Consider the following 24,891-nt stretch of genomic DNA (forward strand, 5'->3'; position numbering starts at 1 on the left):
TTGTTAGTGAGGTAAGAATTAAGTCATAACATGTTAAAAAAGAAGTGATATAAACTTACTATAATATCCAAATTATACAACCAATTTTCAAAATTTGATACTGTTTAGTTGAATATTATTTCAAAATCAGTTTTCAGTGATTAACTTTGAAATTATTATAATTAATCATGTTTCAGTAAAAATGGTTTCTTTATGAGGGAAACCAAACTTATATCTACCTTTACTGAGTTAATGATACAAAATTATTTCTTAACTATGTGTGTCATCTAGCCAGAAGAACCAGGGGTTTGTAAAGAAGTTATTTCCTCTCAATGCAATTGAAATCTCATCTATCTGAGAAAAGTGCAGTTCAATTGCCTTTTCAGGTATTCATTCTGATAATATGAAAGGGAGTTATCAAATTAGACAAGAGTCCTATGAATTTAGAAAGCCTAGGATGAAATATGAGTGGTTGTGTTTTCTTTAACATTTTAAAATATCTGCTAGCCTGGTATAGTTCCATGGAAAGTACTGGATAGGTTCATATAGGTCGACCAGTGGGCTGAGGTAGGTATGTATCATGATCCCTTAATGGCTTATATTTGAGATGAAGATACATCTAAAATTATACTCTCTATTTCAACTTCCTATGGGTGAGCATTCTAAAGTAGTTTGGTTTCCTGGTTAAGACACTTTAACTTTTATAAAACATTATTTTTTATTCTGTTTGTATGTTATTTTCCCAGATATTTTTTTAAAGATTTTATTTATTTATTTACTTGAGAGGGAGAGAGATTGAGAGGAAGAGAGATAGAGAGTGTGAGCAGGGGGAGGAACAGAGGGGGAATGAGAAGAAAAGGGAAAGAATCCCAAGCCGATTCTGCACTGAGGGATTGGACTCCAGCTCATGATCCTGAAACCATCATCTGAGCCAAAACCAAGAGTCGGATGCTTAACCGACTGAGCCACCCAGGCATCCCTATTTTGTCAGAGATTTTGACACTTAATAGTACAAAAGATTTCATTTATCCTTCTGAAAATAGATTTTATATACCTAGAGGAATAAAAAGTATAATTTTGATGACAGGCATTTGACTATGACACATTTTGATAATAACTGACTTAGATTTGAATAACTTTTAAATTTTTCAAAGAATTACCTCTTTTTAAAAACCAGAATATTTACTTATCAGACTGTTAATATTGAAAGTCAAATAACCTGTATTTTCCCCATATTATTTTGTGCTGTTTAATGGAATATTATCTCTCTACTCTGTGTATTCCTATCATCTACCTAATTCAAATGTATTCTATTTCATTGATTTATTAATATTTATCAAGTATGTAATAAGAGTAGCACTGGAATAAGTTCTGAATATTTTATTAAAAATAAAAGACTTAAGTAGTTCAATACCCATAATAATATACAGAATATACAAGTTTATACATGGAAGAAGGCCTGCAGATTACCTTGTCCAAAAAGCCCTTCCTGTAAGGCAATCTATATTTCATTTATATAAGCTTTAAATTGTGGGCAGTACAATTTCTGGTTATTACAAGCCTTAAAAATGAGAATTTACGTCATTGTCAATGGCACTTCCTCTGTGTCTACAATTCCAACAAAACTGAAAAAAAGGGTGGGTCCTGTTTGACCCACAGACAGACATCGTATGTGTGATCATTTTTAAATATCAATGCATTATATTATACACAAACACACGCACACATACACACACACAAAAGATACCATATTACCCCTCTTCTAATAAATAAGTAAAAATCAGCTCAAAAGAGTTAAACTGACTTGCCCCAAAACACACAATTTATTACTATACTAGTTATAAAAAAGAGAAAAAAAGGTTAATAAAAAGCAGGGAAAACTGGATAATTTCAATGCCTTAGTATTTTTCCCCACTCTAAAATATTTGTGCTTATTATGGAAAACTAATTTTATGAGATTCTTAGTAATTCCTCAAAAGCAGCAGTTTTCTTTTTTAATTTAAATTCAATTAGCCAGGGGCCTGGGTGGCTCAGTGGGTCAAAGCCTCTGCCTTCAGCTCAGGTCATGATCCCAGGGTCCTGGGATCCAGCCCCGCTTTGGGCTCTCTGCTCAGCAGGAAACATGCTTCCCCCTCTCTAACTGCCTGTCTCTCTACCTACTTGTGATCTCTGTCTGTCAAATAAGTAAATAAATAAAATCTTTTTTAAAAAAATTCAATTAGCCAACATATTGATACATCATTAGTTTTTGGTATAGTGTTCATTGATTCATTAGCTGCGTAAAATGCCCAGTGCTCATAACATCATATGCCCTCCTTAATGTCCATCACCCAGTTAGTTACCCCACAGCAATTTTTCTTATTTTATTCTTTTAATTCAAATGCCCTTATCAATAAAGTTAAATCCTAAAACAGAAAGGGGAGTGGCTGCATTTTACATTAAGATTTTAGATCTATTAATGTATAAAATATCTAAATAAAGTCTATTCATTATATATATAAATAAAATATATATTCATATTATTATATTTATGTATATAAATAATACATATTTTATATATATGTATATTATATATATATACTTTATCAGAGGGGGAAATGAACCATGAGACACTGTGGACTCTGAGAAACAAATTGAGGGTTTTAGAGGAGAGTGGGTGGGAGGATGGGTGAGCCTGGTGGTGGGTGTTGCGGAGGGCATGTATTGCATGGAGCACTGGGTGTGGTACATAAAGAATGAATTTTGGAACACTGAAAAAATAAAATTAAAAAATATACATATTTTTAAATTATATTTTTGTATATAATGCTGTTTAAAGGAAAATTAATATTAACTCAGTAAATTTTGTAGATGTAATTGTCTCTGTTTTGACCTATACAAAAAACTAAATGGTGATACTTGAGAACTTTCTCAAGCTGTGTGTAACCCAGATACTAAGAGTTAAAGCCCATACATAATAAATTAAGAAAGAATGCTTCTTGATATCCTCCAATGTTCTCCTCCATATTGTCCCCCTTCCCTGTTTATTTTTGTCCTAATTGTGTCTTTTTTGTTCCTCTCTCACCAACTCCTCTCCTTGTTTATTTATCCCTCTACCCCTGCTTCTGTCAAAACCACATGCCACATTCCATTGTGTTTCTCAGAATCACATGCTTCTCTCCTTTTCAAAAGTTAAAATCAAATGACTCAATTGTTGAAATCTGAAATGCATTAGCATTTTCTCATCAGAACACATAAACTAGACAATATATAAGGATATATAATGAAGGAAAATGAGATACACTGATTTAAATATTTATATTTAAATATATTTAAATATCAAATATTTATGGCAGATCCCATAGATATTCTTTTTATTTTTTGCGGTCATCATACTTTGATTAAAGATTATCTATCACTCTTCCATATCTGCATGCATTCATCTTCATCTAGGCAATGTCCTACTGTGTAAATTTGTGGTGTTTGATGCATACTTTCCCATAGACCGCGTATTTCCCAAAACCAGTCTCTCAAAAACTTACCCTGTTCCCCTTCCACACCATCTCCTCAATAAGAAATCCCTCTGTAAATTTTCTCAAATCACACATAGAACTCACCAATGAATCCCTTTTGACTTAATCCAAGCCACTAAGCGCTCATTGCCTGTGGATTCAAGAATGTATCTAATCATAGCCAAATGCCAGACAAGCCCTTTAGTGAAGTAGTTAGAATACTGCTTCTTTCCTCAGACTGTCTAGGTTGATCTCTATCACCTTTTCTATCACCTTCTATCCCTTATCACCTTCTAGATGTGTGGCCATGAGCAGCAACCTCTCTATGTCTCAAGGCCTTCATCTCATGCATCTCCTGAGAATAAAGTAATCATGTAAATTAAGGCTGAATATTCTACCTAGCCTACCTTAAGTGTTCTGTAAATGTTCATTCTTATTATGACTTTCTGCTAGAAACTCTGCTGGGCTTCAAAGATAAAATGTTGAATAAAATAGACATGGCCCTGCCTTTGGGGAGCTAACACACAGGACAAAGCCTACAAATAACAAATAAAGTAAATTTGTCATTCAGGCTTCACTATAAGTTATTTTTTAAATCTTTGTTTAATGTAAAAGTAAAACACTTATTTTAAATTATTTGAGAATAAATGAAAATTATAAGTATTTCAGAAAATTCAGAGAGATATAAAAATCACAATATTTTAATCCATCTTTATAATAAACACACAATTATAAAATCTATGCATTTTTTATATATATATAAATAGAAACTACTTTCTAATTTTATTTCTAAATAGTATTAACTGTGCAATAAGTTCATGAAAAAAATACAACCTATGAAATAAAAACAACTATCTATTCCCTAAAGTCCAACATTTCTATTTTCTTATTCTACCATTAGAAATATCATAATAATATGCTGTCAGTGTTCATCAGTGTTTAACAGCATTCCTAATCATTACCATGATTCTAAGGGAAGGGACAGTACTAGTACTATATGAGTGTTTATAACATTTTAGTCACATTCCAAGATTGATTTTTATTCTTTAGATTAAATTTTATGTCTTTTTTAGGTCAAGTATTTTTGGATATGTTCTAAGATCACATAGCCACAATAAAAGCAAACAACAGAAAACAAATTTAACAACAAAACATACTATTAAAAGTGTCAAAAGGTATAGAGGAGTATTTTTACCTGTTTTCACTATGAAGTGATATCCACAGTAAAAGAAAAATGAAACTGGTAGCAAACTACATGTCATGAAATTGATGAATTAACCACTTGCATTTAGCATATTGATTACACTGAATAATTCATATTTCAAATAATCCTCAACTATGAAAACAATTCTTATTCTAACGAACATATGTTCACATAGGTTTATGTAAAAAATTCAATATAAATCAGAAAACCACTTTAGTTTAACTTCTTAATGTTATTGTGGGGAGGTGGAGATCACTTTATTATTTCTGCTTTGGCCTGGCTAAGATGGGAGGAGGTATTTTTTAAACGACAAAGGAGAACAGCTAGGATCCACTGAGTAATTCACAGTGTGTCCTCACACAGGATGTACCAAGTATGAATTCAAGGTCTCAAGAGAAAGAGCTCAAGTTCTCTTGTTAATTTTGAAAAACCCATAAAAAGACTGCTGCAAAATTCATGCGTTAGTATTCAGATACATTGGTGAGAAATGAGCTGTTAGTTTAATCTTAATGTACGATTACTTAGTTTTTAGGCTTTGCATAAGCATATACATGCAAATTTTGAGAAACATTCACTACAAGTCAAAGAGACAAGTTCTGAGTGTGTAACATATGGGGTGTTCAAGTAGGAGACACAGCCAAGATGGAACTTGCCCTGTGCTAAGGAATTTTTAAATCAATGTAAGAATCAGAGTCAAACTTTGGAAAACTTACATGTAGTATACTAGAAAATGTCATATAAACTCATTTTGCCCAAGGTATACATAGTAGGTTTTAGTTAATAGTAGTTTTATAATCATACTTTGAATCTTTATAGTGATTAGGGAAAATATTAGAAAAGTCCAATACATTAAGCTTCTGAAACTAGCACCTAAAAAATCATTTTATCTTTTAAAGACAATTTATGATAAAGTAAAAAGAGAATGGTTTAAGTTTTATAAGGTTTTAAGTTTATGATAAAGTAAAGTTTATGATAAAGTAAAAAGACAATGGTTTAAGTTTTATAATGGTTTTAAGTTTATATTTTATAAACAAGTTTTAAGTTTATAAAATAAAATTAAACAGTTATTAGTATTAAATTACAGTATTGTATGTGACAGAACTATATACTTTCTTAATTTTGGGGGGGAAGTATCTACTAATTTCATTATGTGCAGCAAATAATAGGTAGCATACCAATAAATACAATCATATATGACTTTGGTAACTACATTTTATAGGGAGACACAGATGCTTAATAATCATTTATATCTTAAATACACAAAAATTACAGGTCAATTTTATGTCACTTTGTTTTTTATTAAAACCCATCTATTTTTTTATTCTATTTACAATATACAGTTAACTTACCAGAGCAAAAAGCAGCCTGAGTGTTACCAATGCTGGTTTTATCTTTGAATACACATTTTCAGTTAGCAGTAACTGCATTAATTGAAAATTGCATGTGCATTGTATTCAGTGAAAAATTTTTCCTTACAGTATTTTTGATCAACTAAAAGTGCAGTGCATTTGTTTCATTATGTTCATTTTTGTGATAAAATAGTTTGCTGATTTTTTTTCAGATAGCTCAAACCATAAAATTAAGGGATACTGAAATATTAAAAAAGGCATGACAAAGAAAAGTGTGGGTTTTTTGAGGCAGCATCATTTAAAAAATTGTTTAAATATATACCATTGTCTAACATACCACATGACTAGCAGTAATTTTTCAGAAAGACAGTTTTCAAAGTTGGAAGTATTTAGGTGTCTGTGTTTGGGTGGGGATTCGTGTAGGTACATCAGTTATACAAGTGACGGCAACAGATGCAGATGATGCCAACTATGGAAACAGTGCCAAGGTGGTCTACAGCATATTGCAAGGACAGCCATATTTTTCAGTGGACCCAGAATCAGGTAATAACCTTTAAGACTTGGTCTCTTTCTTACGTTGTAATACATCTGGATGCACAATTATAGATTTCTCTGTATTTTACAAGCTATTGGTTCAGCATCATGCTTTCATTTATTCCCTACAGGTATTCCATGGAAATAAAAGCAAATTTCATATTATTTATGTAGATTATTTGAACTGTTAGCTTTTGAGACTATTACTTACTGAATTTAAATTCATGACACCAAATACAAAACTTCAGAGATTTAGCACTTTACGTGTCATAGGAAATACTCAAAACCTAAGGAATGTGACGATCATCAAAATCAAGCAAGCTTATTAATCTGAAGATTTCTGGATGAAGTTAATTTTCTTAATCAAAAAGATAATTAAATTGATTTAGCAAACTCATTCCCTGTACAACAGCCAGTGGAAGATTTCTTTCTGTTCTGTCAATTACAATTTAATATTTATGGATTTCATACATTTAGGTACACCAACTTTTTATCTGTTTGTTATGACAAACTTCTATAAAATAGATCTTGCATAGGTTAATCTTAAAACTCAATTATTGAATTGTAAAATATTTGTCTACTTTCTCTAAAAGGCATAATAAAAACTGCACTACCAGACATGAGCAGAGAAAATAAAGAGCAGTACCAAGTGGTTATACAAGCCAAAGACATGGGCGGCCAGATGGGAGGCCTTTCTGGAACCACCACAGTAAACATCACTCTGACGGATGTCAACAACAATCCTCCTCGATTTCCCCAGAGTAAGGAAGGTTTTATTTATCTCATGTTGGAAGCCTACTCCAACACACTACGAACAGAGGCTAATATTTGTACTGGTATTTTCACTATCAGTTTATGAAGAAAGGCAAATCTACAACCAGTCCCCCTGACAAAATATCACAGTTTCCAAAAATTGATTTCCCAATATTCACTATGATCATCCACTCTTTTTCTTATATCTTTTATGGTTCACAGTGTGGACTCTCAATTCTGACTGCCTGGTTTCAAATCCATGTCTGTCACTTGTCTTGCCTCGGTTATCTTGTCTGTATATAGGAATAATACACTCTTATTTATTTATTTACTTATTTATTTTTTATTACATACAATTGATTCTAAAACACACACTCGATGTTATAAAGTCTCTGAAATCAGATACTATATCAAAATCAAGGCAATTTGGGTTTAATTGGCAGCATTTGTTTTTCCAAATGGCTCATCGAATTATGGTATATCTTAGTTCTGATGTCATCAAGACATGTTAAAGTTTGCTAACATCTGTTACATATTCAAAAAGATTAAATTAGTCAATACCCCTTTAGTCATCACCATTTTAGGCATGTATGTTAAACCATAGATGCTTTCCATGCCATGAGTCCCATAAAAACAGATTCTAAACCTCTGCTGGGAATGTTTCCTTTTTGCAGTGAATAAAAATATAAAGGGCCCTATTTTTGAAATGTTCAATTAAAGGGTCTCAAATTTAAATTTATGATACTGAATCCAATAGATGAGAGTATTTTCCAAACTAGCCAAATTTAAAACATTTGATGATTCAACTTTGGATGTTTGACATATACATCCGACAAATGTTTTTAAAAAGTTTGCTGAGAATATAAATAATAAGCTTAATTATCATAAATCTAAACTTCGCATTCAGGTTCCTTAAATATAAACTGAAAGAGTATGACTTGAATTCTCAAATGGTTTGCCACTCTATAATTCCATGATCTATTATATCTTAGCAAAAGGTTTAGAACTATTATAGTAATAATAAAAACATTTAAGAACTAGCCATGGAGTAAACATATTAAGGACATAATTTCATGTAATTCTCATTAAAAAAAAAAAAAACAACAACAACTCTGTGAGCTAATTCCTGTCATTATCACCCTATTCTTATAGAAATCAAGGGTTAGAGAATTGAATTTGCCCAGTAATAAGAATTCCAATGCAGGCAGTTGGATTTGGAAGTCCTTCTTAATCACCAAGAAAATTGAGAAGAGTATAGACTTCGAAGTCAGAGAGACTTAGTTATTAAACCTGCGTTTCTCAATTTCATAGGATGATTTCCTTGAGCCCTATCCTTGAAGATCATGTACCTACTACCTTGGTCTTATGAGGACTAGTGTTAGAATTAAATAAATTAATATAGAGAGCCTTTCCTTATACAGAGTTCAGCACATATTAAATGTTTAAAAACAATTCTAACTTTCGTTAACTCTTTTTGTAACTTTTTCCCATTGTCTTTTGAATAAAAAGTCACAAACTAAAATCCTTTCAAGGACAGCACAATGCAATATAATGACTGGCTGAAAACTGTAGGAAATAGAAACATTCATATACCACTTAAAGGCGTTAAGAATCAAAAAAGGAAGGAAGGGAGGGAGGGAGGGAGAAAGAAAGGAAGAAAGGAAGGAAAGTTTCTGTGTATGGATTTAACTTTCTATCCCTGACTTAGGATATAAGAATAAGTCCAAGTTTTTGAAGTAATTTAAAGGAAAATACAGGTAAAAATATATAATGATAATATTGAAGGCTCTAGATATGTAGTGAATAGTCAGTTTTCTTGTCCTCTTGAGCAGAAGTTCTGGATTCTAATAACATGTCTACCATCTACTTTCTAAATAACCTTGGAACATTCACTTAATCCTCCTAAATGTGTATTTCTCATTTACGAAAGGACACTGTTCTGCCTTTATGAATTATTTTTCCAACTTAATAAACCTATAATTTTTGACAGTTTACAATTACAATTCAATACGATGAAAACCTCTCCCAATTTAAAATTAATTTACTGAAGGAAAAAAGGCAGAGGAAAGAAGACTTTTGTTATCTAAAGAGGAAATGTCAAAACATCTCTGATTTAATTTTCAGGTACGTATCAATTTCATTCTCCCGAGTCTGTACCTCTTGGAACCCATCTTGGAAGGATAAAAGCCAATGACCCTGATGTGGGGGAAAATGCTGAGATGGAATACAGCATTGCTGAAGGAGATGGAGCAGACATGTTTGATGTCATCACTGACAAGGATACACAGGAAGGGATTATAACTGTCAAACAGGTTTCTTTACGCTGTCTTCATTTTTTCATTGAGCACTTACAGTTTATTTTTGCTTTTCAGTTAAGGGAAGAAAAGCCTAGGATTTATTTTTCCCATCCTTTACACACTGTCCAGTTTTCATAGAAGTGGGTATGGCTGTGGTTTCATCTCAAATAAGTAAACCAACTTCGTCACTGACACTTAGAATGTGATACAAAACCTTAACTGCTTATAGTACACAATCAAACTAGGGTTAGATAGCCTCAAAAGTCCTTATTTTACATTTTCTGTGGCCCCAAAAAATAGGCATGCAGCCATAACTTTACTTCATGTACTTTACAAAATATTTAAATTAGCCTCTTTAAGCTGATGAAACCTGAAGATGCTGCATGTTTTTTATGTTGGATGCGGTGTGAGAGAATATTGTGAAACTTCACATACTATCATCCAGAGAAATGTGGATTAAATTCTAATTTCTTGATTTTTCTGTTTTCATTCATATCTTGCTTTCCATAGTGTTCAGATTAATGAAATATGGTTTTCTTTCTAAAATAACAGTTTTAGATATGTTGGAACTAAGGAAGCAATTTATATGAACAGTTTGCTGAATCTCTACTTTTTTTCTATATTTTCTCTGATTTTAACTTTGTATAACTTTGATAATAATAATGAATAATCTATATGTCCATTCGATAATACATTTTGCCTGTGACCATCAAAATGTGAAATGCATTACCAAGTGGGAATTGATCTTAGTGTACATACCATTATATTCAGTTACCCTCTATGAGTAAGTGTAAGACAAAACAAAAAATTACTGATTTATTTGATATACCTAAAAAGCAATAATTGGGGAAGGTTTTTTTTTGTTTTTTTTTTTAAAGATTTTATTCATTTATTTGACAGACAGAGATCACAAGTAGGCAGAGAGGCAGGCACAGAGAGAGAGAGGGGGGAGGAAGCAGGCTCCCTGCTGAGCAGAGAGCCCAATGTGGGGCTTGATCCCAGGACCCTGAGATCACGACCTGAGCCGAAGGCAGAGGCTTAACCCACTGAGCCACCCAGGTGCCCCGGGGAAGTTTTTTAACCACAGTTACTGGTACCATTAACAAAGCCGGTTATTACATTTTAATATTGTCTTCCATTGTCATGTCTGCTATATCATACTAATTTTTCTTATTTAACTTCAGAATTTAGATTTTGAAAACAAAATGCTGTACACTTTAAGAGTGGATGCAAGTAACACTCACACTGATCCACGCTTCCTACACCTGGGACCCTTCAAAGACACAGCCGTGGTCAAGATAGCTGTGGAAGATACAGACGAGCCTCCCGTGTTCAGTAAACTTTTCTACTTGATAGAAGTAGATGAAGATGTGAAGGAGGGCAGCATCATTGGACAGGTTACAGCGTATGACCCAGATGCCATGAACAATTTGATAAAGTAAGTATTTCGTAAAACTTTAAGTCTGCAGAAAAATAATCATCTTTTCACTATTTATAAGCATGTGTGGAAAAAAAAAATGATGCTGTGCTATGTATGATCAAGTACAGTAACAAGACTAAACACTTCCATACCACAAACTCTTAGCTGGACTCCCTTCTAAGTGATTTGATTGCATTTGACTCATCACTTTACAAGGTAGATCCTGTTATTATACCTGTCTGCAGGTGATAAGATTAAGATACTAAGCATTTAAATAACCTGCCAAACAATTAGTGGGTGGCAAAGCTGGGTTTGAGAATCAGGCCATCTGGCTCCAGAGTCCAGGACTTTAATCCTTTAGCTACTGTGATTCTTATCTCATTGTCTTTCTTGGAGAAATTGTAGTCCAATAATACGTGATCTAAACAAATAAATCAGAAAAACATTGTTCTAGAAATGTTATGAGGAGGTAATTTGAAAATGCTGAAAAATCTTTTTTGTTTGTTTATACACTATGTTTTTTCAACTTTTTATTTAAATTCTAGTCAGTTAACATTCAGTGCAATACTGGTTTCTCCTTTAAAAACAGCTACTCAGCATACCATTTATTAAAATTTTGGGAAAAATAGTATGTCAATTATATTCTAGTAGTAACAGAGAATTAGTAGAGAAAATAATGATATTTGAGAATTGCAAACATTAAAATTATTATGGTTTTGTGAAGTATGAAGTATAGTGTAATACTTTCCCCAAGTTTAAAATTGTATTAACCTTTTCAAAACTTTCAAATGTTCCGGAATCTTAAGTGATTACTATGTGTGGTTCTTAAAGGGAATACAAATATAGTTATAAATGGATAGGATGGGTGGGTGAAGACGGGTAGCTACATCCAACTGTGGCATTAAATTCACGATACCAGACCATCAAACATGTTGCCTATTCCTTCTTCTGTAAAATCACCGTCACCATTTATTGAGCACTTGCTATAAGCTAGAGAACCTAAAGAGATTTATATTTATTAGTTCGGCGAAGCCTCACCGTAACTTTATTAGGCAGGTGTAATTGTTATCACCCAAATTTTATAGAAGAATAAATTGAGATGCGAAGGGTTAAAGGACACACAGCACACAAATAAACAGACTGAGGATTCAAACTTGTTGATCCGAATGCATAGCCTGTTCTTTGGCAGACGTACCCTGCTTTCTTAATGACCTGTTTACTAATTAGAGATAATTAATATAATGTTCCTCATTTGTAGACTAATTGGACTGACTTCAGTTATACAAGGCAGATCCCTCAGGGACAAAATTATGCAAAGGGCAAAACATGGTTTTTGTCCCTCAGAATTTGGTCTAGTTTCCTTTCATTTTTCCCATTGCCCACAAAAGGGAATTTCATAAGCTCCAACTACAGACATGGTAGCTTAGAAAATTACAGCCTTTTTATTCTTTTTAAGCAAATGTATTGAGGTATTACTAACAATAAATTGCACAACTTTAATTTGTGTATGATTTGATCAACTTTTGTATATTCATATGCCCACTAAAACATCATCAAAATCAAGATAATGAATATATATCTTACCCCCCAAAGTTTGCTCATGTACTTTTTAATACCTCCCTCCCAAACTTCCTAAAACCCATCCTCCAACCCCCAGGCAAACACTGATCAGGTTTCTGTCAATATAGATTAGATTAGAATAGATGGGGTTTTCTTGAATTTGTATAAAGGCAATCATAAAGTATTCTCTGTTGTCTAACTTGTTTTACTTACATAACTATATTGAGATTTTTCCATGTTGTTATGTGCATCAATAGTTTATCCCTCCAATTGCTGAAAAGTTTTCCATTGTTCAGAGATGCCACAATTTGCTTATCTGTTCACTGATCAGTTTTGAGTTGTTTCAAATACTTGGATATTGCAATACCTTTATATACATTTGTATTTAAGTATATATACAAACATTTGTGCATCAGAATTTGCACAGTTACATGTTTTCATTTTTCTTGAGTAAATATCTCTAAGAGTTATGATCGGACCATAAAAAGTCAGCCTTTTTAACCACAGTCGTTCTAGTAGGTGTATAATAGTATCTTATTGCCTATGTGACTAACGATGTTGAACATTTTCTATATGCTTAATGTGCCACTCATACATGTTCTCTGATAAAATATTTATTCACTACTTGCTTAGATTTTACTGTGTTTACTGTGTTACTTTTTTATTATCGATTTGGAGATACATACACACACAGACCCACACACACCCACTTCACACAATGGACACGAGTCCTTTCTCAGATATGTGATTTACAAATATTTTCTCTCAGTTAGTGCCCTGTATTTACATTCCCATAAACTTTCAAAACTCTCAATTTTGATGAAATCTAATTTATTAACTTTCAATTTATGGATTGAGCTTTTAGTGCCTTATATACAAAACATCTACCTGATTCCAAAATTCTCATTCCATGTTTTCTTCTGGAAGATTACTGTTTTCAGTATTATATTTACATCTATGATTTAAGTTAATTTTCTATTGTATGAGGTATGGGTCAAAGTTCTTTTGCTTTTTGGTATATGGATCCCCAACATTTCTAGCATCATGAGTTGCAAAAACTATTCTTGTCACTGAATAGCCTTCACACCATTGCTAAAATTCAATTGCACATGTATATATGGATCTAAGTCTGGACTCTCTCTTCTATTCCAATTATGTATTTATCTATGTTTGCAAAATCACAGTTTTCTGTACCTTTATAAAAAGTCTTGAAATTAAATATTATTTGTCATTTAACTTTTTTTTTTCTTTTCTAAGTTTGTTTGGTAATTCAAGGTCCTTTTTATTTTCATATATCAACTGCTACAAAAGAGTCTGCTAGAATTTTGATTTGAGTTGTGTTAAGTGTGTAGAGTAATGTACGCAGAATCGATGCAGTCCTAATGATACTGAATCTATTAACCCAAAAGAATATATTTTCTCTGCTTATAGAGGGATTTTTTTTCAGCTGTGTTTTGTGGTTTTTTATGTCTACAAAAAACATTTTTTATATTTATTTTTATTGCTTTATTGCACTGGCAAAAACTTCCAAAACGATGTTAAGAAGAAGTAGTAAGAGCAGAAATCCTTACCTTCTACCTTGTCTTACGAAGAAATCATTTAGTCTTTCATCATTCAGTATGATGCCATCTGCAGGGTCAATTTCATTCTATTCCTTTTGTTCTAAGTATTTTTATCAGGAACAGAGTTTGGATTTTGTCAAATGCTATTTTCTGTGTTTACTGAGATGGCCATATAGTAAAATGATGTATTATTTGATTTATTTTTTAAATATTGAACAAGCTCTGTATTATTGGGATAAAAGCCACTTAGCTGCGTTATACTATAATCATTATACACTGTTGAATTCAGTTTACTGAAGTTTAAAAATAAGTTTGCACCTATTTTTACTGGGACATTATTTTACAGTTTGGTTTTCATGTAATGTCTGTTTGGGTTTGGCGTCATGGTAATACTGTCTCATACAATGCAGTTATAAGTATAAGATGCTCTTTCAATCTTTTCTGGAGAGTTTGCATAGAATTGACGTTATTTTTCCTCAAACGTTTGGTAGAATTTAAAAGCAAAGAACTGCATTATCTTTTTTATATGAGTTATAGCTACAAATTCTGTTTCCTTAGTAGTTGTAAGGCTCTTCAGGTTTTCTTAATTCTTGAATGACTTGGTTTGGCTTTTTTTCCTCCTTTTCTTCATCTTTCAGGGAATTTTTGAATTTCATCATAGTTGAAAAAAGTTGTTCATAATATTTATATTATCCTTTTGATACTCTAGTAATGATAGCCATTGATGATATTGTTAATTTGTAGCTACTTTCTTTTTTTTGTTGGCCAGCGTGACTAGACTTTTAGTTGATTGATTTTCTCAAGGAACAAGTTGTATTGGTTTTTCAATAGTTTGTTTTCTCTTTTTTGCTCCAATCTTCATTCTTTTTTTCTGTTTACATTGAGTTTCATTTGCTCTTCTTGTCTATGTCTTTGAGTCAGAAGCCGAGGTCATTGATTTGAGACCTGCTATTGTTCTCACATGTGCATTTTAGTGATAAATAAATTTCCCTCTAGGTACAACTTTAGTTGTGTTGTTGGTTTTTGTACCAATACAATAAAATTTTTGCATTGTCCTTAATGTTTATTTTTCTCTTCTCGTCAGTTGTGTCACAGGATGCTTATAGATTCTGTCACTGGTTTTAGCAATTGGATTATGATGTAACTTTCTATAATATGCTTCAACTATTTTGTACTTGAAGTTTATAAAGCTTCGTGAATCTGTGATTTTTATGGCTTTCCTCAAACTTGGAAAAGTTTCCAGCAAGTCCTTTTAATATTTTTTGCCCTATATTCTTCTCTTTAAGGGCATTTAATTATAGTTATGCTAGGTCTCCTATATGTGCAATACAGTGCACTGGTGCTGTTTATCTTTTTTTCCCTTTAAGCCATTTTAAATCGTTCCCATTCATCCTCATCTTCACGTTTACTAATCTTTTTTTCTTTCAATATCTAACCTGCTTTAATTCCATCTAGAGTATTTTTTCATTTCGTAGATTATAATCTCTTCTCTGGAAGAGTTATTTCTGGGTTGTTTTCGATGGACAGATTTTTCCTGGCGGTCATATTTTCTTGTTTTTCGGCACGCCTGTAATTTTTTTTTTTAAGATTTTATTTATTTATTTGACAGACAGAGATCACAAGTAGGCAGAGAGTGAGACTGAGAGAAGCAGGCTCCCTGCTGAGCAGAGAGCCCTATGTGGGGCTCGATCCCAGGATCCTGGGATCATGACCCAAGCCGAAGGCAGAGGCTTTAACCCACTGAGCCACCCAGGCGCCCCACAACGCCTGTAATTTTTGACTTGATGACAAACACTGTGCTTTTACTGTGTTTAGTGTTAAGTAGCTTTGCATTTTCTTTTTTTTTTTTTTTTAGCTTTGCATCTTCATATATACTCTTGAGCTGCATTCAGATGTGTTTAATTTTTTTCATTTATTTGAGAGATAGCACGAGTGAGAGAGAGAGAGAGAGAGAGAGAGAGGACAGAGTCCGACAAGCAGGGGGAGGAGGAGGGGCAGAGGGAGAAGCAAACACCCTGCTGAGCAGGATCCTGGGATCATGACCTGAGTGAAAGGCAGATGCTCAACCGCTTAACTGAGCCTTCCAGGCACCCCTCAGATGTGTGTTTAAATTACTCACAACATCTTAATCTTTTGGACCTGGCTTTTGTGCTTTATTAGCAGCCCTTTTTCTAGACCTAATTTTGCCCCGTAAATCAAGTAAGACCTTCCTGAGTAGTCTACCAGAGCCCCATGAGTTACGAATTTCTCCTCTTCGGTTGGTGGAAACAGAACTATTCCCAGTAAATGCCAGTTCATAGTTTTGCTCCCTCCTAATCCTTGTGATTGATTACTTCTATTGTTTCACTTTAGCTGTATCCAAATATGTTCTGATCAGAACTTAGCTGAAAACTTGAGTTATATTTTCTTCAGATTTCAGTAGTTCCTGCTTTGTGGAGTTCTCTCCCATGAATTACTCAGCCTTTCAAATTCTAGACACTTTGTCCTCGACATGGACTATCAGCTTGAATGCAGGGGACTGACAGACTCCATCTGGGATCTTATTTCCTGTATTATTTTCTGGAACCTCTCCCTGGCAGCAAACTGGGAAGTTTTATGGATCACATCGTATCTTTCTCTTTTCCCTGGGATTACTGTCATTGTTCACTAGTGTGTAATTCTTCAAAAATAATTTTCATTTAGTTTCATATATTTCATTTAGTGTTAGTGGTGTGTGTGTGTGTGTGTATGCGCGTGCACGTGTATATGGGGGGGCTAGTAAATCCATTCCTTGTTATTTTACAGTTGCTAAAAAAGGACATTCAAAATATTTTTAAAACAAGTTTTTAGTTATATAATTTAGTCACTCTTGCACAGGAAATTTTATAGTGAAGAAGACATCTATTAAATTGTTCTCTCAATAGATACTTCAGTGGTATTTTACTCTACTTTTATCAGATATTGAAAGTTTCCATTTATCAATCACCTAACTAACTTTAGTAAGTAGAGATCATTATAATATATATAGGTTTATGTATTTTTATTAATTGTAAATATTTGATAATGCCATTAACCTTCTCAATAAACTTCTATTGGATAAATAACATACTATTGTGTAGGGGATACATGATTGCTGGAAATTTAGTTGCAGTCTATCTATCTATATATATCCCATGTATATATATACATACATACATATATATGTATGAAATTTAGTTATATATGTATGTATATGTATGTGTATATATATGTATATGTATATATGTATATGTATGTGTGTATGTGTATATATATATTTAGTTGCAGTCTATCTATATATATCCCATGTATATATGTATACATATATACATACATGTATATATGTGCATACATATATACATATGTGTATATATGCATATATATATGTATACATATATGTATATATACACATACATATATGCATGTGTATATATATATGGGATATATATAGATAGACTGCAACTAAATTTCCAGCAATCATGTATATACATATACATATATGTATGTATGTGTATATATACACACACACAAACACATATATATGGATTAGATATAGATACAGATTGATATAGATACAGATATAGAAATAGATATGGATACATAATCCACCCAGTCTATACAGATATATCCCTTCCTATATATATATATACACACACACGTATGTGTATATATATATATATACACACACACACACACAAACACATATATATGGATTAGATATAGATACAGATTGATATAGATACAGATATAGAAATAGATATGGATACATAATCCACCAGTCTATACAGATATATCCCTTCCTATATCTGGAATTTCCTCAGGATAAGGACAGACTGGTTCCTGTTTATATAAAGAAATATGCACACACACACACACACACACACACACACACACACACACAAAAACCTTTAGATATCCTACTACACTGTGAGAAACTGGCAATAATGCAACAAGGAGACAACATTGTAATACGTGACACTTTCGTTTGCTCCTATAGAATTTAGAAGGAGGATCGATCCCCACAGCAGAAATGGGCCACGGTAAGCAACATGCAGAAATATTTCCCAGGGAAATCTTAGGAACTATTTCTCACCCACCAGTAAATCTGTTCATCAAACATATTTTCTGAAATACATCTGCCGCTTGCAACATGAGATTATGATTACAATTAGCAGCTGTTGTCAGCTCTGCTTCACCTCATTAGTAATCATGGATTTCCCAAGTTATAGGGTTGATTATAGCTTTACAGGTTCTGAAAGAACATGTTGTCTCATTTCACACCTATTTTATGCTCAACATATTTAAAGTTCAGCAAATTTTAGAAGAAATCTTTTCTACCGCAGTCAAACTGAGAAGTAAGTACACAAAAAACTTGCTGGAAAGAAACGCTTTTATGCTTCAATAAATGTACATGATTCTACCCTAAGCTGAAATGAGTGAATAAATGGATGTGTGTGTGTGTGTGTGTGTGTGTGTGTGAGTGTTTCTCTAATATTCTAATACTTTGATTTTATTAGAGAGTAAAATAATATTCATTTATTTAAAAATCATGATTATTTAAAAATCATGCCATTAATATTTGAAAAAAAAAAGATTTGAACTATTTGCTCAAGTACTATATAGTCTCTTTCTCTTTTTGTAGAGAAGTACTATATAGTCTCGTTCTCTTTTTGTAGAGCAATGAAAGTTTCATAGTTTGGAGATAGAAAACACATTTCTGGAATGCAGTAGCTGGAAAGGAAAGAGCAAATTAATAGCCTAGTAATATTGACTTAGTGGGTGGAAGATGTACGTGGCATTCAGTAAAGGAAGAGAAGTACTAACCCTGACACATTTCTGCATACTACTGATTTGTTCTGGTGTCTGTAATTTAATTTACGTGTTTTATTGTGATAGATGAAAATACAGGGATCTGATATGTGTTGGATTCTTAACAGTAGAACATGCAAAATGGAAAGCAAACAAACTGGAGCAGAGTTCAGCTTCCACAGGGTCAGTTCTCTTGTGCTCTTTTTCATTTATTTGCTGTTTCTGCAGACCCTGTTTCATTTAAGAAGTTATGCCAGCAGCCTTTTTTTTTGTTTAACTAATTGATCAAAATTAAATGTAAGGAGATCAATAAAATAGTGTTGTTTTAATAGGCCATCTGCTGGAATATGAAGATAGCTTTGTCCTGGGTTGTTTATCAAGCTCTTTCTAGCCATCTGCAGTAATCTAGTGTATTTATTCCTAATAGGTAAACCAGAATGTCCCATTCTGTGTTGAAAACAGAATATGGGCTGCTGAATACAAGACAGTTATCACTGGGCTTTGACAAACTGTGAGACATCATTTGCACTAGGGCGAATTTCTGAATACATACCTGGAAGTGTTCAGTGTTAGTGTTCAAGCGAGCCATTTCGAAATTGTCGAAGTGGTTCTCCACCGTGAATTCTTCACTTGGAAAGTAATACCTTTCAAGATTGAATCTACGAACAGGATAGTCAGAAACTTACTCTGATGCCACATAAGCTCCAAGCATGTCAAAGCTGCACTTGCATAATGTTAGAATTGTTATCTATTCCTCAATCAGAGAAAGCCCCATGCTAATCTCCAGGGCAAGTAACAATGAGTACAAAGGAATTTTATTTTTCATTTTGATCTTTAATGCTAACAGTAGGAAAAAAATCCAATGTCTGATTAGCCATAGTGATAATGGCTAGCTACTGACTTTTCCAACAATCGAAAGAAATATATTCGGGCAAATATTATAAATTGAATTCCACGCAATACATAGATGTGGTTGAGTTATATATGTATTTTTTTGCACTGCTTTCTTTCTGTTCATTTTAGGTTTGTTTTATTCATTAGCAGAATTTGGTGAAAGTATTTAATTATCTAAGTAAAACAGAACATTTAAAAATGTTCTACTGGCTTTCCTAGCCCATATTAGGAACTAAAATTGTATGAGGCTTGACACCTAGAGATAGGAAGCACGGTACTTTTTTCCATGTCAGCATTTATTAAGCAATAGAGATTTAGAAGAGAAAATTTAATATGACTGCCATCCTCAATTTTAGTACATTAATAGTTATTTTTTTAATAATCTTTCAGATGCTTGTCTGACAATGAATTGCTGGTTAAAACCTGATAGAAATTTTGCTTCTGGGAGATATACATATACACCGTGTGTATTTTATATATTTATTTTTGTATCTAGCTTCTAGTTATCTTCTATCTCTTTAGGAGTTCCCACACCAGAAGTATAGCTACTTTTCAGCAGTGACCATATATCATATAATCAATAATTTGACCAAATATCAAAAATCTCCCCAATTTTCTCATAACACCATGTAGGAAAATTACAATTATGATTATTGAAAAAGTGAGAAGATACCACCATTTTCCCGTGGCTCTAGTGCCCACGCACAACCCTTCCAAAGGACAAGAAGGTGAAGGGTCTGGTTTTATATTTTGAGACTAGATACAGAAAGGAACCTAAAACCAACTATGTAAAGCTTTTAGCTATTCCATATTTGAGATAAATTATATAGGGGTGCCTGTGTGCCTCAGTTGGTTAAGTGTCTGCCTTAAGCTCAGGTCATGATCCCAGTGGGATCGAACCCTGCATCAGGCTCCCAGCAGGGAGTATGCTTCTCCCTATGCCTACTGCTCCCTCTTCTTGTTTTTTTCTCTCTGCTAATAAATAAATAAAATCTTTTTAAAAAATCCAGTATATGTATATATTTTGCCCACATGCTCAAATACTCACTTTGAAATGGTATCTGTCAGTCTGAGAAACTCTTTTGATAAAGTTTAGCAGAACATAAATCAGGCAAACCCCGTGATGTTAAGCTATTACAATTATTTTGGAAAGCTGAATTTACTAATGGATCTCTTAATTTCAGTATAGTTCTTAAAACAATAGACTAAGTCATGGATTCTTTACTATAACAACCAAGGCAAACAAACAAACAAAAATCATAGAATTTAGATAAATAGATTTTCATCCAATATTTTTTAAAATTACAAATATTTCATGTTTATAACATTGGATGCTCAATATCTATTACTTATATGTTTGTCAAAATCAGTGCCTGATACTGCATATATTATATTTATAATGGGAGTTGTAATTTCCCAATTCACCAGGTCAAAGGAGTGCATTTGCTAACTGAAGTTAATAAGATACCTAGAAAAATGAGAACTATACCGGATGCTGTTTAGTCTGTTAGTTTTCTCCCTTTTTTTTTCTTTTTCTGTCTTTATTCTAATCAGTTTATTCCATCGTATATAACCTTATTGTATGAGCCTTGTCCATAGGCTTATAACACGCAATTGGTCTAGGATGTTTGTTAGAAATAAAAATCCTAGCTCCAACACCAGACCTACTGAATCAGAATCTGTTCTTAACAAGATCCTAATGTAATTCATATGAACAGTAATGTTTAAGAAAAACTTGTTTTCCTATATGGCTTAATTAGACACTCAGCAGAAATCTCAAACAGACGTAAAGTGTTAGTATAGCCTAATATGGCCTGACATAATGATAGGATTTTATTATAAGCTGGTCTTTTAAAAGATCTTTCTTATAAGTGCATTGCAGCCTTCCATTGCTATCATTAAAAATTACCATAAACTTACTGCTTAAAGCAACTCAAATTTATTATCTTACAGTTTTATAGGTCAGAGATCTGGGATGAGTCTCACCGGACTGAAGTCAAGGTGTTTGTGTGGACAGGGCCACATTCCTGTCTGGAAACTGTAGGAGATAAATCGTTTCCTTGCTCACTCAAGTTATTAGCAGATTTCAGTTCTTTGCAGCTGTAGGTCTGAAATTCTTATTTTCTTGCTGTCAGCTCAAGGTTCAGTCTGAGTTTCTAGAGGCTGCCTGTATTCTTTGGCATGCGGTCCCTTTCCACTGTCCTCAAACCAGCAGTAAGAGGTTAAGTCCTTTTCATACTTTAAATCTCTTTTTTTCCTGCCGTCTTATTTCTCGAGACCCCATCTCTGCCTTTTTCTTCCACTTTAAATGGTTCATATGATTAGTTTAGGCCTTTCTAGAGAATCAAGAATAATCTCCCTTCTCGGTGACTTTAACATTAATCACATCTGCAAAATTACTTTCACCAGGTAAAGTAACAGAGTCCCAGGTTTCAGGGATTAGGAGGTGGGCATCCTTTAGGGGAGGTGGGGAGGCATTATTTTGCCAACCATGGAGTGATACAAAGTTTATGATGACATCCTCCATAGCCAGCCTTGAAGAAAAGAGTCATAAAACTCTGTGTAATATGTCATTTCATTTTTATCTGCAATAGCTTAGAGGACTAGATTGGAGGATAACCTTTGATGCATCTGAGATGTTCCTTGAATAGAGAGCCATTCAAGAGCAATGTACTTTACAGCAGCTTCTCTCTATTCACTTACAGTTATAAGGACTCCGTGGACACATGTTCTTATGTTTTTTAGCATATTTTAATTTATCTAATGCAATTGACTCTATCAAATTTACTATGACTGGTTACTATGTTTCAGGCACTGCAACAGGTCTATGATAGGTTAAGCAAATCAAGTGACAATTAAAAACTCACTTAAAGGTTGCCACAAGGACTCAGGAGTATAAATAATAACTCTGAAGTACATATAATCATAGAATAGTAGTGATAGAAAAGGCAGAATATATCAAACTGTTTAAATGACAATTATATTAAACAAAAATTTGTGAAAGTTGTCAGCATTTTACTGGTCATGACTCTATGAGAACATTGCTTAAATAGTCTGTAACATTAAGAAATAGCAGATGAATTAAGAATCTTCATGCCTAGATTCATGAATCTCTTTTCTGCCAGATACTCTATTGATCGGCATACTGATATGGACCGGATTTTTAGCATTCACTCCGAAAATGGCTCTATTTTCACTTTGAAACCCCTCGATCGGGAATCATCTCCTTGGCACAACATCACCGTTACAGCCACAGAAATAAGTGAGTGGGAAATAATCCACCTGAACACCAAAGTGGTAAAATAATAGCATTAAGTAGACTCTATTTCTTGAATGATTTTATCATTAACAACATCAGACTGTGTTGGATACTTGTATTATTTTAATGACTATCGAATATCCACTTTTTAAACTTGATATTCTTTTACGCCTTACTCTAGGATAGAAATACAATCTAACCTCCTAAAAATAATTAATCTAAGAAATTATGTCTTACAAATAATACTTCATTCTCAATCATATTCTCCTCTTTTTAATCATGCTTTCCATCTGGACCATGTAAGAAAGCTCAACTATTCATCAGCAATCCAATTGAGAAAGTGAATACTACAGAAATGATCTGTTGCTAAGTTACAAATGGGGTGAGTGGTATCACCGCTTCTCTGTAAATGAGACTGAAGTCTTACACATGTTCTCGTTGCAGATAACTCAAAACAAAGTAGCCACATCCCTGTCTTCATCAGAATTCTAGATATAAATGACCATGCTCCGGAATTTGCCATGTACTATGAAACATTTGTTTGTGAAAATGCAAAACCTGGGCAGGTAAATAAAATTATTATGAACTTTAAAAATATATCTCCTCTTCACAAAGGCAGATAACATTATATTAATTCACTTGCACCAACTTTTTTTATGCAAACCCTTGTCAATCCTCTGTCACCTGTTCATCTCCCCTTTCCAAAACACTCACAGCGATCTAATCAGATGACTTCTGAAGTTGTTCTTATTATGAAAGTCATGATGTAATAGGAAAAGTTTGAATATATGCTTTAATTTATATACTGGGTATATAATGAATATATATATATATATATGGAAAGTTCTTCCCTGGATTCATAATTATGCTGATACTGAGTTATATTCAAGAATAGAATGGAAATATATTACTAAATAAAACATGAAGTATGAAAATGAAATTGTTCTGGGTTAGTATAAAGGGAATTGCAATAATTGTCTCATTGATTATATTTTCCTCTTTTAATCTCAGGCAGGATATTTTGGTTTGATAAATTATACTTTGTGATTTTTCAACTTTAATATTATTGAGATAAAATGAGACTGTACAAGAGTTACAAAGTCCTCTTGCAAAGTCCCCCTAATATATAAGAGATCTCTAAAGTAACTTTAAGCAAATGCAGAGTATGTTCATTTTGGGCACTAATATGGCATTTTATAAATGACAGCAACTGCACAAATTTCACTGAAAGAAATTTTAACAAGTTATTTAGGTACTTCTTTAAAGAAAAAGTAGATAGATGTTAAGAATCATACATAATACCATTGTGTCTATTTAAATATAGAAAACAAAAGTGAAATACTGTCCTCCTTTTCTTCCAGTGAGGATTGCAATGGACCAAATATTCATCTGAAGCCCTAACCCCCCAACATGGCTGTATTTAGAGATGGAGCTTCTAAGGAAGCAATGAATGTTAAATGAGATCATAAGGTTGGGGCTTTGATTGGAGAGGATTAATGTCCTTCAAAGGAGAGACACCAGAGAGATCGCTGTCTCTCTCTCTATGCACACACTCAAAGGAAAGGCAATGTGAGAATGTAGCAAAGATGTCTGCAAGCCAGAAAGAGAGCTCTCATCAGAAACCTGCTAAGCTGGTACCTTGATCTCAGACTTCCAGTCTCCAGAACTGTGAGAAAATAAATTTCTGTTATTGAAACTATCCAGGCTGCAGTGATTTTCGTGGCAGCCCAAACAAGCAGACCCAGACAGAGATTCCACTTACATACCCAAGAATAAAAATGGG

At 33.1% G+C, this 24,891-nt stretch overlaps 1 protein-coding gene across 1 annotated transcript in view; it reads left to right on the forward strand.

The window, feature by feature from the left end:
• Positions 1-24,891, forward strand: part of CDH9 (cadherin 9) — a gene marked incomplete at both ends in the record, with an annotated part of 82,249 nt that overhangs the window by 48,628 nt on the left and 8,730 nt on the right. The window contains 6 exons of the mRNA XM_080804574.1: positions 6,447-6,566; positions 7,151-7,318; positions 9,435-9,622; positions 10,792-11,045; positions 22,975-23,111; positions 23,553-23,674. Of these exons, the coding sequence (XP_080660700.1) occupies positions 6,447-6,566; positions 7,151-7,318; positions 9,435-9,622; positions 10,792-11,045; positions 22,975-23,111; positions 23,553-23,674 (989 nt within the window). The remainder of the gene's footprint in view (positions 1-6,446; positions 6,567-7,150; positions 7,319-9,434; positions 9,623-10,791; positions 11,046-22,974; positions 23,112-23,552; positions 23,675-24,891) is intronic.

Source organism: Martes martes (assembly GCF_963455335.1).
Source record: "Martes martes genome assembly, chromosome: 5".
Taxonomy (NCBI): Eukaryota; Metazoa; Chordata; class Mammalia; order Carnivora; family Mustelidae; genus Martes; species Martes martes.